Source organism: Vespa velutina, chromosome 8 (genome assembly GCF_912470025.1).
Source record: "Vespa velutina chromosome 8, iVesVel2.1, whole genome shotgun sequence".
NCBI classification, from domain to species: Eukaryota; Metazoa; Arthropoda; class Insecta; order Hymenoptera; family Vespidae; genus Vespa; species Vespa velutina.
In genome coordinates, this window is record NC_062195.1 from 8,629,601 (window position 1) to 8,645,180 (window position 15,580).

At 26.6% G+C, this 15,580-nt stretch overlaps 2 protein-coding genes and 1 non-coding gene across 8 annotated transcripts in view; 2 read left to right on the forward strand and 1 right to left on the reverse strand.

Moving 5' to 3' along the window:
* LOC124951034 (cytosolic carboxypeptidase-like protein 5) overlaps positions 1-2,456 on the forward strand; it is a 5,232-nt gene extending 2,776 nt beyond the window's left edge. For 2 of the 4 annotated variants that reach the window (XM_047498730.1, XM_047498731.1), the window contains exons 7-10: positions 9-105; positions 200-503; positions 593-800; positions 873-1,224. In XM_047498730.1, coding sequence (XP_047354686.1) covers positions 9-105; positions 200-503; positions 593-800; positions 873-1,103 — 840 coding nt within the window. In that variant the 3' untranslated portion in view covers positions 1,104-1,224. Of the gene's footprint in view, positions 1-8; positions 106-199; positions 504-592; positions 801-872; positions 1,225-1,855 lie in introns of those variants that run through there. The other 2 variants (XM_047498732.1, XM_047498733.1) reach the window with 2 other exon arrangements.
* Positions 2,457-2,717: 261 nt separating this feature from the next.
* LOC124951035 (sodium/bile acid cotransporter 7-like) lies at positions 2,718-5,964 on the forward strand. 3 transcript variants are annotated; one of them, XM_047498735.1, is made up of 6 exons: positions 2,718-2,869; positions 3,010-3,189; positions 3,783-4,009; positions 4,481-4,624; positions 4,772-5,021; positions 5,217-5,964. In XM_047498735.1, the coding sequence occupies exons 2-6, from the start codon at positions 3,048-3,050 to the stop codon at positions 5,477-5,479; spliced, it is 1,026 nt and encodes a 341-aa protein (XP_047354691.1). In that variant the 5' UTR covers positions 2,718-2,869; positions 3,010-3,047; the 3' UTR covers positions 5,480-5,964. The 3 variants fall into 3 exon arrangements, with proteins under 3 accessions (XP_047354691.1, XP_047354693.1, XP_047354692.1); XM_047498737.1 differs by having other exon boundaries at positions 3,822-4,009; XM_047498736.1 differs by having other exon boundaries at positions 3,010-3,180.
* Positions 5,965-7,019: 1,055 nt separating this feature from the next.
* On the reverse strand, positions 7,020-7,091 carry Trnad-guc. Its single transcript has one exon. It is a non-coding gene; the product is annotated as a tRNA-Asp (tRNA).
* Positions 7,092-15,580: the final 8,489 nt, after the last annotated feature.

Below are 15,580 nucleotides of genomic sequence, written 5' to 3' on the forward strand. Positions count from 1 at the left end.
GCCTCCAGGTAAAATTAATGACATTAAATGAAAGAGCTAAATCTGATACAGGAGTTAAATATGAGTGTATGTTCACATCAAATAACTTGGATAATACATGTTGTGGTAAGGTGCAACATTATCAATTTGGTATAGTCATTCAGATTTATTAAATTATGAAGTTTGTCTTTAAGATATAAATTTATTTTAATGTATTCAGGTGGACAAGAATTATTTAGCGATACACACGAATATCAAAATATATTAAAAGACAAATATACTGATAAAACAATGAGTCAATCTGAGTCAAATGATCTTTCTAAATCATCCACTGAATCTGGTCTCTATTTATATATTGATCTTCATGGTCATGCCTCAAAGAAAGGTGTATTCATGTATGGAAATCATTTTACCGATTCAGAAGATACTATTATGTGTATGCTTCTGCCAAAATTGATGTCCATTAACAATCCAAATTTTCATTTTTCATCATGTAATTTTGCAGAGAGAAATATGTACCTTATGTTAGTAAATAGATTATTGATGCATTAAAATTGATACTTAGTAAGTGTAAAAGTTTAAAACAATAATAATAAATTTGTATTTATTTCAGTGATAAAAGAGATGGTATGTCAAGAGAGGGTTCGGGTCGAGTAGCAGTGTATAAAATGACAGGCCTCATACGTAGTTATACTCTCGAATGTAATTACAATTCTGGTCGCTTAGTAAATATTATACCTGCCAGAATTCGTGATGGTATTAGTAAAACAACGAATCATTTGTTTGTACCTCCTAAATATACTCCAGCAGTGTTTGAAGCGGTACAAAATTTTGCTTATATATATATAATCTTAATTCATAAATCTTATTATGTATATAATTATAACTTATAGGTAGGAGCAGCATTAGGACCTTCTATCCTTGATCTTACTAATAATAATCCCAACAGTCGATTACCAAACAGTCAATATCGTTCATTAAGAGGTGTAAGATCTTATTTGAAGTTAACGCAAATGAATAGTCTTTCTGCATCATGCAATAAATCTGCGTATAAGGTAAATTTCCGTTTAAATAATGAAAGTAAAATTTTAGAAAGTAATATAACATCATGCGTTTTATCTTAATATAATTTATATGTACATTACTGTATTACAGTAATGTCAATAAATATTAGTTTATTAATAAAAATAACAATATTAAATTTTCCTCGTATTCAAACAAAATTTTATTTAGATAGAATTTAAAGAAATTGATAATTTATTATTTTTCAAGTTTTTGATCATATAAGTAATTATTTCTTGTCATAATATATTATATTATTTGTATATTTTATAGAAAATGAATTAGTATTTGAATAAAAAATAAAATGCATAATAAAAAAATTTATTTCTCATAAATCAATTTTTATAAGAAGTTTTGAATAAATTACAAATGCACAAATTTTCATAAGTTTTTATAAGTTTTCAATACGTATTATATATAAGAAGTAAAAAAGAAAAAAATATATATATACATACATACATATATATATTAATTTATTGTTGAATCAGATGTAATGTTTTGAATTAATGCATACAGGAGATATAGCGATTCTTAAAGTTTCAGAAATAAATAGAAGATAACTCCTTATAAAATTATAAATAAAATAACTTCGAGACATTCTCTAATATTATTGATACTTTTAATATAATCAATATAATTCATTGTATATAAAGATTTTATATATAAATATGCATTAGTAATATCAAAGTAAACAACACATACATTAATATTATATCAGAAATGTTATCACATAACCAAGATCATAATATTTGTTTACTATTTATTGCTCATTACCTTTATATGTGTATATGATAAATGATATCTATTTCTTTAGAGAAAATCACGACATAAAAGTATACACAATCATATTTCTGGATCATGAAGATCTATTGAAGCAGATTGTATCTCAATGAGCAATCGTAAAAATCTCCTATATTTCATTACTAAAAATGATACGAAAATATCTACTGAATTCCATGAAACAAATAAAACTTACAGAAGATAGTATATGTGTAATTATTGCATCTAGTCTATATAATCATTTTGGATAAATAAAATTTTTAATAAGATATATTAGAACAAGAAGTAATAATAGTTTTATCAATAATAAATTTTTAGTAAATATATGTTTTATAAGGTATGTATGTGCATTAGAACACGACACATACACTTAATGATCATGATGTCCTATGCAGCTTAGCATACATACACTTCAAATAGAAAAATAGCATCACATATATAACATTTCTTTTTCTCTAATTTTCATATGAATCACATAATATATGAACACATGTATACACACACAAAAAATAACATTATTTTATAATATACATCGACTATTATTAAGTTTTATATGAATTCTTGTAAATGAATTTTGTAATGTTCTTTAAAATTATTATATGTTTAAATATATACATCCATTAATAAAAAAGTATTCATTTAATTTTATTATTGTTGTCATAAATCCAAGTTGTTTATTCTATTAAATGTTTATCATTTTAAAGTGTATTGCATAATATATAATTATCTTGTTAAAGAAAAATTATAAATACTATCTAACTATTAAAAAAATACTTTTCAATCAAAAAAGCAAACGTACATATGCATTTAAATATTAATCATGTTCACTTGTCAGTTTATATATCAGACCACCAGAGAGCAGCATCCAACAAGCAAAAATATCCATCGGTAATGAAAATGAGTAATTCATTGTAATAAGTTAGTATCGTTTTTTTTCGATAATTTCGTATTATTTCTGACAAGAAATTTCAGGGTTTTTTGTGTAATTATCCTTATTGTAAGAAGTTAATTTTGTTAAGATTAACTGATCATGGATAATTAGATAAAAGTAATATATTAATAATATTTTAATGAATATATTTAATTAAAAAAGAAATAAAAAAATTTATAATTAAATGTATTTTCTTATTTTAATTTTAAGTATGTTTATAATTATTATTGGATGATATAAATAGAGATATGTTTTAGGCTTAAGTATTCTTTTTGAGGCTAATTTATAGCAAATAATGATACATTTGCATTATAAACAACATACAAAAATACAACAGAAAAAGCAAAATAAATTATTTCAGAGATATAGCTTTTTCTTCTCCATGCTCTTGTGTATGTTACTTGCCACTGTTCAACCATATTTAGGAGGTACAATCGGTATGCATTGATAAATAATAATATTTTATCAGTAATTAGTTTTATTTATTTATATATTTAATTATAGATGTTTATTTTTATTTAAATGTACATCTTAGAATAATGATAGATTATTAGGAAATTAGATAAGATACATATTATAAAATTTAAAAAATAGTAAAAATATAATACTTCAACAATAAATTAAAAATCTATGATCTATATTATCAGAAAATGTTAAATTTAAAAAACAGTAGCAATTATCCTTTAATGGATTCTTGTTTCCATAATATCAGCACTTTCTAGTAGTTTTTTGCTATTGTTATTTTGTTATATCAATACATTACTATATTTACTATACTACTACTATAGAAGTTATACTTGAATTTTTTTTAAATAGTGCATTAGTAGGAATAATGAAAGACAATAATAGGAGAAATACTTTTACAATAAGTTTGAATATCTCAAATCTATATAAATTTGATTATTAAATTATTAATGTGTATAAACAATAAAAATGTAGTTAAATTAGATTAATTACTCTAAAATAATATTATAGTTATATGTATTATGTAGTAGCATATAAATAATATGGATATTATGTTCCATTATAGGTATAGCAAGTGGCAATTTTATTGTTTGGTATTTTGCAGTGCCACTAACATATTTAGAGGCAGGATTATTATGTACTCCACATTCTCTTTATATGGCACTAAGAAATGGTTACCTGATATTATTTGTGATGGTTTTTATGTATGGTGTAATGCCCTTTTTGGCTAAGCTTGGAACATATTTGTTAATACATTCTAAAGTGAATATATGGCTTCTTAAAGGAATGGAAGTAAATATCAATGAAGTTCGGCGAATTGCATGCACTTTATATAATCTGGCATGACATTTCACATAATTTATGCACAATTTATTTATAAAAATCAATATATTATATCATGGAATAAGTACATATTCAAACAAAAAGTGAAGTAAATAAAATTATTATTATTATCATCATCATCATCATCATCATCATCATCATCATCATCATCATCATCATCATCATCATCATCATCATCATCATCATCATCATCATCATCATCATCATCATTATCATTATCATCATCATCATTATCATCATCATCATCATTATTATTTCTATTATTGTTATAATTACTGTTATTTTTGTTTATATGAAATTATCATATATAGTGATATTTCATTATAGTTGAATAATATATTGGAAGAATTATATAAAATAAAATATAAAATATATCATAAAGACAAGTTTAATATAAATGAAACAATATATTTTTTGCAGGTATTGTATTGTATGCCACCACCGTTTACTTCCAGTCTAGCACTTTGTCAATTAGCACAAGCTGATTTACCAACTAGTGTGATTACTACTTTAATAGGACATTTAGGGGGTTTTTTTTTATCTCCAATTCTTCTATATTTTGTGGTAAATCATTTTTATAAATTTCTTTTCTACTTCATTTTCAAAATTGTACAATTATATGATTATATAGTATTAATTATTACACATAAATACAAGTAAAAGACCAAAAATTATAATTTGTAAGATATAAATATATTTTCTATATTACAGTTAGGAGCGTCTACTCCACCTTTAGTTGGTGTTAATGTCAAAGAGATTATATATAGTACTCTATTACCTCTAATTATTGGAATGGTATTACAGTTTTATGTAGTAAACCCTAATGTTTGCTCTATAATCGGTATTGGACGATATTCTCAAGGATTATTATTAATCATAGCATATTACTGGTTTTCTGATGCAGTTTCTGCAGATGTGTCATCTTTGCAAGCTATAGACATATTATTATGTATACTAATTGGTATGTTATTATTGAAAATATAATTCAAGTTATATATTAAAATACCATAAAAATAAAAAAACATATAAAAATACTTATTGCTTTAAGCATTATTCTATATATATATAATAATAATAATTAATAATTTTATAATAATTTTATATTTAATAATATGAATAATTTTATAATATAATGATTCTTTTTTTAATATTTCAGCTTGCATCGCACAACTCTTCACATGCTGTCTATATTGGGGTTTATGTTCTCGATGGTTACCTAGAAATACTCTTTTAGCAGCATTATTTGTTAGTACTCACAAATCAGTTGGTCTTGGAAGCTGGATTTTACGAAGTACATATCATGGATCTGCTCAAGGTCCAGCAGTGAATTTACCACTTTCAATCTTACCTGTTGCACAACTCGTGCTAGGTACTTTATTAGCAAGTTGGATTGCTCCACAATATTCATTAAAAAATTAAGAAAAAAGTCTTGGAAACTTATTCATAGTTTTAACAATGTATAGTAACATAGATATAAATATTCATTTTCTTTCCATTAAACCTTTGAGAAATGGCTCATATTCACATAGTATTTAAAAGTTATTTTATGTATTAAGAATACAATTATCAAAATATTTTACTCTTAATATTAATCATAAAAATATTAAAAGCTATATAATTCAAGTTCTAACTTGAATATTTATATTTCTACAATATATAAAATGATAAAAACGATCAAACTAATATTATTTATTGCTTTAACAAAATTTCAGATATTTATTCAAATATGTAAATTTATTAATCCAAAATTTGTATGAATATGTAATCATTTAGAGCTGTATTCATAATACAGACATATACGTTGATAACACTTAAAGGATTAATTTCTTTGTTGCATATTCGTAATAATTAATATCTATTATTATTTATTGTTATGGGAACTGAATAAAATAAATCCATTGTTTTATTATGAGTGTTTTTATCAATATATGCAAAAGTTTATATATGTATATATCGATTGTAATTGACTAATGGAATTTCCGTATGGAACAAAGATGAGGCATGCACAACCGATGTAATTCATTTATGGATATCTTAAATATTTCTGCATAATTTTTAATTATTTTAATTTAATTTCGTAGTACATGTACACTTGTTTTTATAAGTTAAAAAATTTTTGAGATATTTATCATATTGGAATCAAAATTCAATTGAATTTACTCGTATAACTTTATAGTGCGTAACTGTTGATATAAATTTCAAGTTAATTTATTTCTTATTAGACAATAGAATAGAACCATATACACTCACCAAGTATATGTACACACACTTACATTTTTCGTCGTATCTAAAAACTTAGTAAAACAAAAAGGAACATATAAATGTATATTAGAAAATTGTACAATTATTTTTTCTTAGATTAGGGAAGAAATATAATATATGTATATTTCTGCTAACGAAATATAAACACAGAAATATATAAAAGTCAATAAAAAGTATAAAAAGAAAACAGCATGTTTTATAGAAGAATAACAGACTAATGGCTCTGAAGTGAGCATTAGGAGACTTAAGGCTATTATTAGGATTATTGTTGCACTTATTGCTATGATCTACATGTAGATACTAAAATTAATTATCTTTGGCTATATTTAGTTACAGTAAAATATAGAAAAAAACCATTTGTAAAAAATCTACTGATGCTATTTGTGAGTTTTTTACAGTTTTTTTACATCAGCTCTAGATTATATACTTATAAATATACGTGCGCCAATTCGAATATATATTTAATCCATATATCCATACAGGCGCACATATTGTAAGCATACCTATGCATTCATATATATCCATTTACACGCCTCACATATACGTTATAAATAAGTATTTTTATATACATATTCACATACACTTATATATTTATATCTAGTTATGAATTTAGATTAATTTATATATATATATTTAAAAAAAAAATAGAAACAAAACATATGAAAGTAATATAAAATAAATATAAAAAAATGACCTACTCCCCGGCGGGGAATCGAACCCCGGTCTCCCGCGTGACAGGCGGGGATACTAACCACTATACTACCGAGGATAGGAATACTTCATTTTAATTATTTTTAATATATAAATTTTATCAAGTACTATTATATTTTTAAATTACTTTAACGATATAAAGTAGTATACAATAATAGTTTTCTATAGTTTTATAACGTTATTTCATAAGTATAAGAATGACAATCCTGTTTTATTTTCTCACTTATATAAGAAGTAATAGTTTCTATTTGTTTATATAATTATTTTTAATGTTTTAGTATATATTTATATTTATATTCTTTTATGTATTAAACCCACCAATATTTCTTAGTATTTTTCCCATGATCATCATTTTCGCTTATAGATAATAATTTTCAATGAAAGTTCATATTAATGTTATTTGAATTTTCGATATAATCTTCTTTATTCAAATAAATGATTTAGGCAGGACATAACCAGTGTGTCCCATTGTTTTGAAATATTGCGGTTTTTTATATATTGAACTATAAATAAGGCTATTTGAATTTACTTCGTGGACATGAACTTAGTAATATCTAATCAATTTTAAGATGAATAAATCTATACTTATCATCTTTGTTTCTTCGTACAGTTTATGTGTATTAATGTATTTAGTGTAATTTGATTCTGATGATCTATACTTACCTAAACGTGCTCTGAAACATTTCTATTCGAAATATCTGATTTTTTTCCATAATTCCAGCACTAATATTAAATCAAACTATACATACGTAAGTTGTGATAGGTCTTATCAATAATTTATAGAATAATAATTTTATTGTTTTATATAGATCTTACAAATAGAAAAGAACTTAAACTAAAAAAAACTTTTTACACTTTATCTAATTGTACACTTACATGTAGATTATAGTTCAATTTAAAATTTAGACATCTAAATAGCGAACAGTCTCTTTGTGCGGGATGTTTATTTACGAGCCATCGTCATCATGAATACTAAATTTTTTCGAGTTCATTTAGACATCTATGTTTCCATTTGATATTATTTCATAAATATGTATAGGCGAAATAGTATAGTCTCGCTTTTACTTGTATTTATTTTAAGTTTTCAGATATAGAAATAATTCCGGATTTTCCTGAAAATGCTTTGAAGTTTCTTTTTTATGATCCGAGGTTTATCGTTTTTTACGTATATTAAGGTTACGTATATTAATGCATGCCAAAAATCTGTTTGTAGAATCGTTAAAAAAAAAGATTTCTTCAAAATCGAGCGCAAAACTCGTAGACAAGCAAATTTTTTTGAATGGAAAAAGCAGCGTTGTAAACGACTAATTGTTTCAATGTTCAGAAGAATTTGTAAAAGAAGACCACGCACTTCTTATGTAAAATTGATAGAATCCATTAGATATCTTTGTTTCAAGAAAAGTAATGCTAGATGAGGAATTGAAAAAGAGCCATTTGCAATTAGATAATTCTCTACCGAGTACAGACTCGGTAAGATACGGGTCTGATTATAAACATCAATCATTCTTGGCGGTTTCTCTAGACCTAATTGGTATCGATACTTTTATTAAAGTCAAATGCCCAGCTTCAAAAAAGGATATGACGCCAACGGAAAGAATTGAACGTAAAAAGATTACGTTCATGCAGCTTTAAAATGGAGTGTTGAAATTAAAAAACTCTGGCAGGTACATGTACTAAGTGCAGGGTCTTTTACATGTCACTCAAAGACAATGGCACTATTTTATTACTTGGACGTCAAAAGAAAGGATTGTAGATAAATTAAAAAAAATAATCGTTTTTGGTTAGATAAAATAGAAGAGAAGCTAATGGTTTTTTATTACGAGTGCCTTTTACTTGAAATTGTCGATTTCCATAAAATCTTTCGATTAGAGAATCGGCGCGGATTTTAGAAGCACAATGTGGTTATGACAATCAAAGGTTTTCAAATATTAACATGCAGCCGTTGTCTTTACAATTTTAATATATAATGTATTAAATAATATTTAGATGTATCTAAATAATATTTAAGTACATTTTTATTATTATTATTATATTATATTATATTATATTATATTATATTATTATTATTATTATCAACAGTAGTAGTAATAGTAGTAGTAGTAATAATAATTGAAATATTTAGAGTGAATTAGCTTACAGGGAAAACAAGTAAAATAAAGCGCTGAGAGTTTTACCTCATAAGTAGCGTGGAAATGAACTCATGTTTTAATTTGTATTAAAATAATATAATATATAAGTATTTGCTAATTATTTATAAGGAAATTTGCTATTTATTTATAAGGAAATATTCGATAAATTCTTATTTTTTGTCGCAGATTTATATATTAATTCTTATATGTCTCAATTATATTTATTATTTTGTATGCATTTATTGTGAAACAAATGCGTACCGACGTTGTATCTGAAGTACGGATCACTGCGAGACGCACGTTACTATTAAAGAAAAATATACATATGAAAACTGGAAAGTGTGAGTTCACAGCTACTAAACTACTTACTCTACTTACTCACCAAAATCGATTGTTATGTACGTTTGAGAGGGGAATAACCAACAAGCTTATTCACCGATACAATAAATGCATGGTGGGATCAGTATTCCCCGCTTGTTTCGTAGTTTATATTTTGTCCATACCTGTCGCTGAAGTCACACACGCTTTGAACAAAAAGTGGTAAACAGCCTTAAAATACTAAATAAGATAAAGAAATTAATTATTCCTTGTTACGGACCTGGAAGGATTTTGTGGATTTTATTTGGCTTTGTGCTATATCAAATTTTTATATTGTATTATATTACATCTCATTTTCACAAGGTATTTCAGGAAATATTTTTTTATAGTTTGAAATACGTTTAACCATACTATATCAAATATTTTTTTAAGGGCTATAAATTTCGCGCCTACATATTTATTTTCGTTTCTATTTATTTCGTCTAATATAAATTTTGAAATTGCACGTATTAGGAATAATTTAATTGAGTTATATTAACTGAAATAATGTCATGTTTTGAGCAGTGAGAAATTATTGCTTTATATATAATGGTCTCGAATACTTTGCTTAGATTTGGCAGCAGACTTATACGTTGGTAAGTGATTGTCATTCTATCTTTTTATTATTCTTTTTGATTGTTATTGTTTTTGCTGTTTCCCATATAGTTGGGAAGTACATACAGTTTAAACAATTGTAGATTATAATCGCGTAGAAATGAATGTACAATGATATTTATTTCGGTGATATATTTGGGATTTCATAAAAACTGGACAATCTTTTATTGTTAAATTTGTTCAATGTGATTTGTAATTTAATGATTGATGTGAAATAATCTTGCATTACGAATGATTTGTAAAGTTATTGGCTAAATTTGTAGGTGAATATATGCATACCGTTTTCTGATTATCTTTTCTGCTTATCTTCATCTATATCATTTTTGTGTTAATGATGAGAGGAATAAATTTCAATCCTTAAACAATCCTTATGTAACATTTAATAAACGAATAATCAAGTTGATATTTTTTTGATTCGCACTATATTATTTTGTCCATGTCGCTAATTTCCTCGAACCGTTTCATCTCTTAGAAAGACTACAAAGTGACACATGTCATCGTTTATGCCATAATTCATGACTCGTATTAAGCCTCGTTACGACATTGGACACCTAATCGACCAATCCTAACTAAACAATCCGATCAATCACGCAACCGATAATTGGATGACCAAATCGACTACATTTTAATTGATCTATTTTTTGTTTGATAATGTTCTCTGCTTATTTCGTTATTTTGCGTTGTTATTGTGCACTGTTTCGAAATGGGCGTCTAAAATTTATAACTTATCATCTATATTTGAAGTTGAGTAATTGTTATTTAAGTCAGTTCTCAATAACTTTTTATCGATGTTAGCATTTCGTATTTTTTAAGTATCATTTTAAGGAAGTTTTAATTCTCTGTCGTTTTCTTCTCCCGATCAGAAGATCGAGACATTTATTGCAAAAAATAGTTCTCTGAGTTTATGGATTGATAGGTTTGATATTTTATTTTTCTAATGTCTATTAATTGATTAATGGAATACTTTTTTTATTTCATATTTGACTATCGTAGGTAATGTATCATTTATAGGTAATCAATTTCTGATTTTTAATAAATTATTAATTTTGATAATCAATTAATTTTTCTCTTTTTGCAGTTTTATTATTTTCGATGTGATATAGCGGTCGGTCAAGCTAAAGTTATTATTTACACGAGGCACAACGTAATTTAATGCATTTTTTATGTTTTTTTAGTCTAACTATGTAGCTGTCGATTTCATCTGTGGTCAGGTTTCTATTATTTGATATGTCTGTATTATTATTTTCTGTTAGGTATGTTTTATATTTAATCCAGTCTACTTTGTCAAAGTCGTATTTTGCAAGTGCAATTTGTACGCCAAATAAAAGGCATATATAAAGAAATTTCAATTTTTACTGCTAGATTAAAATTAGAACTATCTTGCGATGTTTTTTGTAATTTCATCTATTAATTGTATTCTAGAATTAAGGGGACTAAAATTTTTCTGTGATGACAAGTGAGTTGGCTTCAATATAAAAAGGATTGTACGGACTGCTTTTTAACTTAGTATTATTGCTTTATAAGATAGGACTTTCGTTACAATTCTTTACAATTTACTTCTTTTTTCTTTGGTTTCATTCATAAGTGCTTTTTCTCTTTGATTTTCTATTACATTTGTTTCAGTTTTGAACACTTTTTATAGAAAGTCAAATAGCCGAAATTTCCGTAATTTATACGATATGGGTTGGATGCCGTTCCATTTTTATTTCCTTTATTTTGAAGCATGAATTCTTCTAAATTGTGCTTATTATTGCATTTTAAACATCTATATTCTAAATTTTACTTCGATGCTACATGATACATTGGCATCGTTCACATTGATTTCTATTCTTTTTAAGTAACCTTTCCCACAAAACGATCGAGTAAAGAAGCATTTTATTTGTTTGAGACATTCAATGCTACTTTTAGGTAAGAGTTAGTTAACTAAGAAAATAGGTAGATTTCTGTCCTCTTGAGTCAATCGCTTCAGGGAGAATTTTTCACACTTAAAAAGAATAAGTTTTTTATTTGTTTTCTATTAAAGTGTGTCGAAAACTTTTTCTAATACAAATTCTCCTTCAAGATTTTTTAGCTAATATTTTTTTTTCACTTTTAGATTTATATATGAAATATTAAATTTTATAGGATTAGATTAAATAGGATAAATAGAATTGGATTAAAGTATTTGATTTTAAGATTGGTTAAACGGTAATTGTTTATATTCAGTAATTTAGCCTGGCGCTTGATGCTATTTTTTTGTATCCTTTTTTGGTTGGCTTTTATATAATAAAATGTCGTGCCGGTAATTTCTTCATCAGTTGTTATAGTTGGTTTCTTGTTGTTGCACTCAAGAATTTTAAATTTGTTAATATTCCTATCATTTTTGAAAGTTTTGTTTTTAAGGTTTTAATATCTGTGTCTTTATTGTTTTCACATTGTGTAATACATGCTTCAATTTTATTTTTAGTTCTTAACGGACTTTCGTTTCTTATATATTGCGCTGTACAATTTTCATTAAGGGTTGGGATTCCATATGAATTATTATCATTATCATTATTGTTTATATTAAATAATTTTTTTTCACTGATTTTGTTAACTAATTGAATCTTATTGAAGAAGAACAAGAAGAACATAGGTGATTGTGCTTTTCATTGCCACATTGATTGTTACTTACAATATGATACATTGTTTTGCTAACAAAGAGAGAAAAAACCCTCCAGGGATAGAGGTTTTAAGAAAAATGTCTCATCTCAACAGAAATTCTAGGAATACTAATCAGGAATACTGAGAATACTAATCATATTACCGAAGAAAAATGATATACACTTCTGATTACAATATACATTAGTTACCTTTCTATGGTTATATCTATCTAGTTAATTTATACATTACTTGCTTTGGGATACTGATCACTTTACTATTGTGGTACACTATTTTAGTTCGTTATTATGTAATATTTATGCTAAAATAATTTGATTATTTGTATAATCGTCTATCTATCAATATCTATATAATCTGAGTAAGCTATGTATTTTTAAACTTTTGGTTGATTTTGTTGTTACTAAAGACAAGGATTTTTTAGAATAAAACGTAAAATAATGGTAATGAATCAAGTCAAACTGTATCGAAACTCTTTTCTAGGCTTATTAAGCAGGCTTCACAACTCAGTGTTTCTCGCTCAGCATATATCGGATGTAAATTTAATGATTGCATGAATTGTGGAGTACCTGTGAAATGAAATCCGAATTAATACTCGGGGATAATCTCTTTATATTTATTAAATTTATTTTAAACCTTTGACCTACGCGCTACGCGCTACTTTGACCGCTCGAACTACCGCAAGATGTATACTTCTTATGACATGTATATCTCAGTGCAACAAAAGGAATTGTGAAATAATAAACAAAGTTTGGGCGCAACTAGTACACTATGACTATAAAGTATTACGACTTCGATTCCTGTGTACTGCTAATAATGCAAATTCTTCATCACGAGTCTGACTCATGGTTTTCTCTTATGACACAAATTCTTTACCTGACTCGTGGTTAGTAGGGCAAAGGGTTAATATCGTCATTTATAGTTATTTCAAAAATTTTTGCTTATTTTTACGAGTAAGTTTATGGGTCTATAATAAAAGAATTAATCGTTATTTTCATTCTTGCGAATAGTGAATCGAGAATTAATGAAAAATAATTTAATTAATTCTTGCAGACATCAACAATCACTTTCCTATAAAACTGTAATTGCTGCTGAGGTTACTCTATATGGTTCTAGCTTTTTGCGGCCAGCATCGCCCGATAAGTGAGCGTTGCTGTGATGAGAGGTATTGGTGCGCGCAGTTGAGAAAATAAACACTTTTAAAGATAAAAACTAAAACTAAATCTCTAATTTTCTTTTAAAAGAAACATAATAATGTTTAGTTTACTATATCCATGCGTATTTTATCGCTCAGAAAGAAAGACGTACGCGAGTCGCTTTATATGTGTCCGTACTGTTTGAGCACCTATTTGAAGGAAATGTCTTTTTTTTTCTGCGATGATGAAGTTGATATTTGTTTTCATATCTAATTCACCTTCAAATCCGAGACATAAATGATGTTTAAATTTTTCTCTCATGCACATATGCTGAACAATAACTTATGTTATTCTTAAGTTATGTTATTCTTGTAAAAGTGTTTAATATAGCTTTGAGAAGTGTCTATTTTTGGATTGTATTCTGTGGTATAAGGAATATAGTTATTGTTAGTTTCAGATAATGTTCTTCGTTTTAAAGGAGGAAATGTTTTGTGTTGTAGTTGTTTACGTACCAAATCGTCTTTATAACTTGCTGGATGATTACCTTGGCAATTAAAGTACTTTACGTTTACTAGTTTACCCTGTTGTGGGCAAAATGTAGTTAAGTGATTGCCTGCACATTTAACACAAGCAGGTAATCTATTGCAATAATTCTTCGTATGACCGTAGGTTTCGTAGCCATGACATTGAGGTATATCGCGTTTCGGTCTTGATGGTTTGAATTTAATTAATGTGTTGAGTAGTTTTTCTATGCTATATATGTCCTTGTTATTATTATTTGGTTCAAATTTAATAGCAAATAGAGGTAGTGGGTGTTTAGTATCATATTTGATTATATTATTAATCGATCTAACAACGTGTTTGTGTTGCTTGAATTCATCAATGATTTTCTGTAAATTTGTTTTTGGATGAATTTCGCATAGAATTAACTTGTAACTTCTTTCACCTTTAAGTTGATAGATGTGAAAATTTGCGTTTTTACTTTTTAACTCGTTTATTACTTTTCTATGGTGGTCCGAGGATGATAACTGGATTTTTGTCTGATTATCTTTGAGTTGCTTTAAAGTAAAATTGTTATTACCTGCTTGTTGCTCGAGTAATTCTATCAGCAGTTCAATGACTTAAGCCTGAGTGTAAATACGAGGAGGTTTATTTCCTTCATTTGTTTTGGTGTCTTCATTTGTTTTGATGTTACCTATTGGTGTAGCATCGATTTCAGAGAGGATACTGTATGAGTTGTGTGTAGGTATATCTTGTAGCCACATTTCAGATTGATGGAACGTGCGTGAATTTGTCATATCTGCGATTGTATTAGATTGCCTTTTTTTGCTAGTAGATAGGGACTTAGCTCGGTAGATTGAAGCGTTAGTGGACATTTCGATATCCTCTACTTCATTATTTGATCTGTTCCGTATGGACCAGGTGTCTCCCAATTTAGAGATTTTTAACTTTATTGGTTTGAGCCAGCACCCATACAATGTACGCTTACTGTCTCACCGCGCCGAGATAATACAAGAGGTCGTTAATGTACGCTATGAGAACGAAATTATTAATTTATAAGTTTGCGCGTGTAGAAAGAGAAAGAGTCGATATGCACTAGTCAAAGTGCAAAGAGAAACTGGTATAATTTCATAGAAAGTACAATGTTATAATAGCAAATCCAAATATTTTCT

Bases quoted from the DNA above. Each gene is read 5' to 3' on its own strand.
- LOC124951035 (XM_047498735.1), top strand. From the start codon at position 3,048: ATGATACATTTGCATTATAAACAACATACAAAAATACAACAGAAAAAG. The intron at 3,190-3,782 runs GTATGCATTGAT...GTTCCATTATAG, and splicing joins ATATTTAGGAGGTACAATCG to GTATAGCAAGTGGCAATTTT. The intron at 4,625-4,771 runs GTAAATCATTTT...TCTATATTACAG, and splicing joins CAATTCTTCTATATTTTGTG to TTAGGAGCGTCTACTCCACC.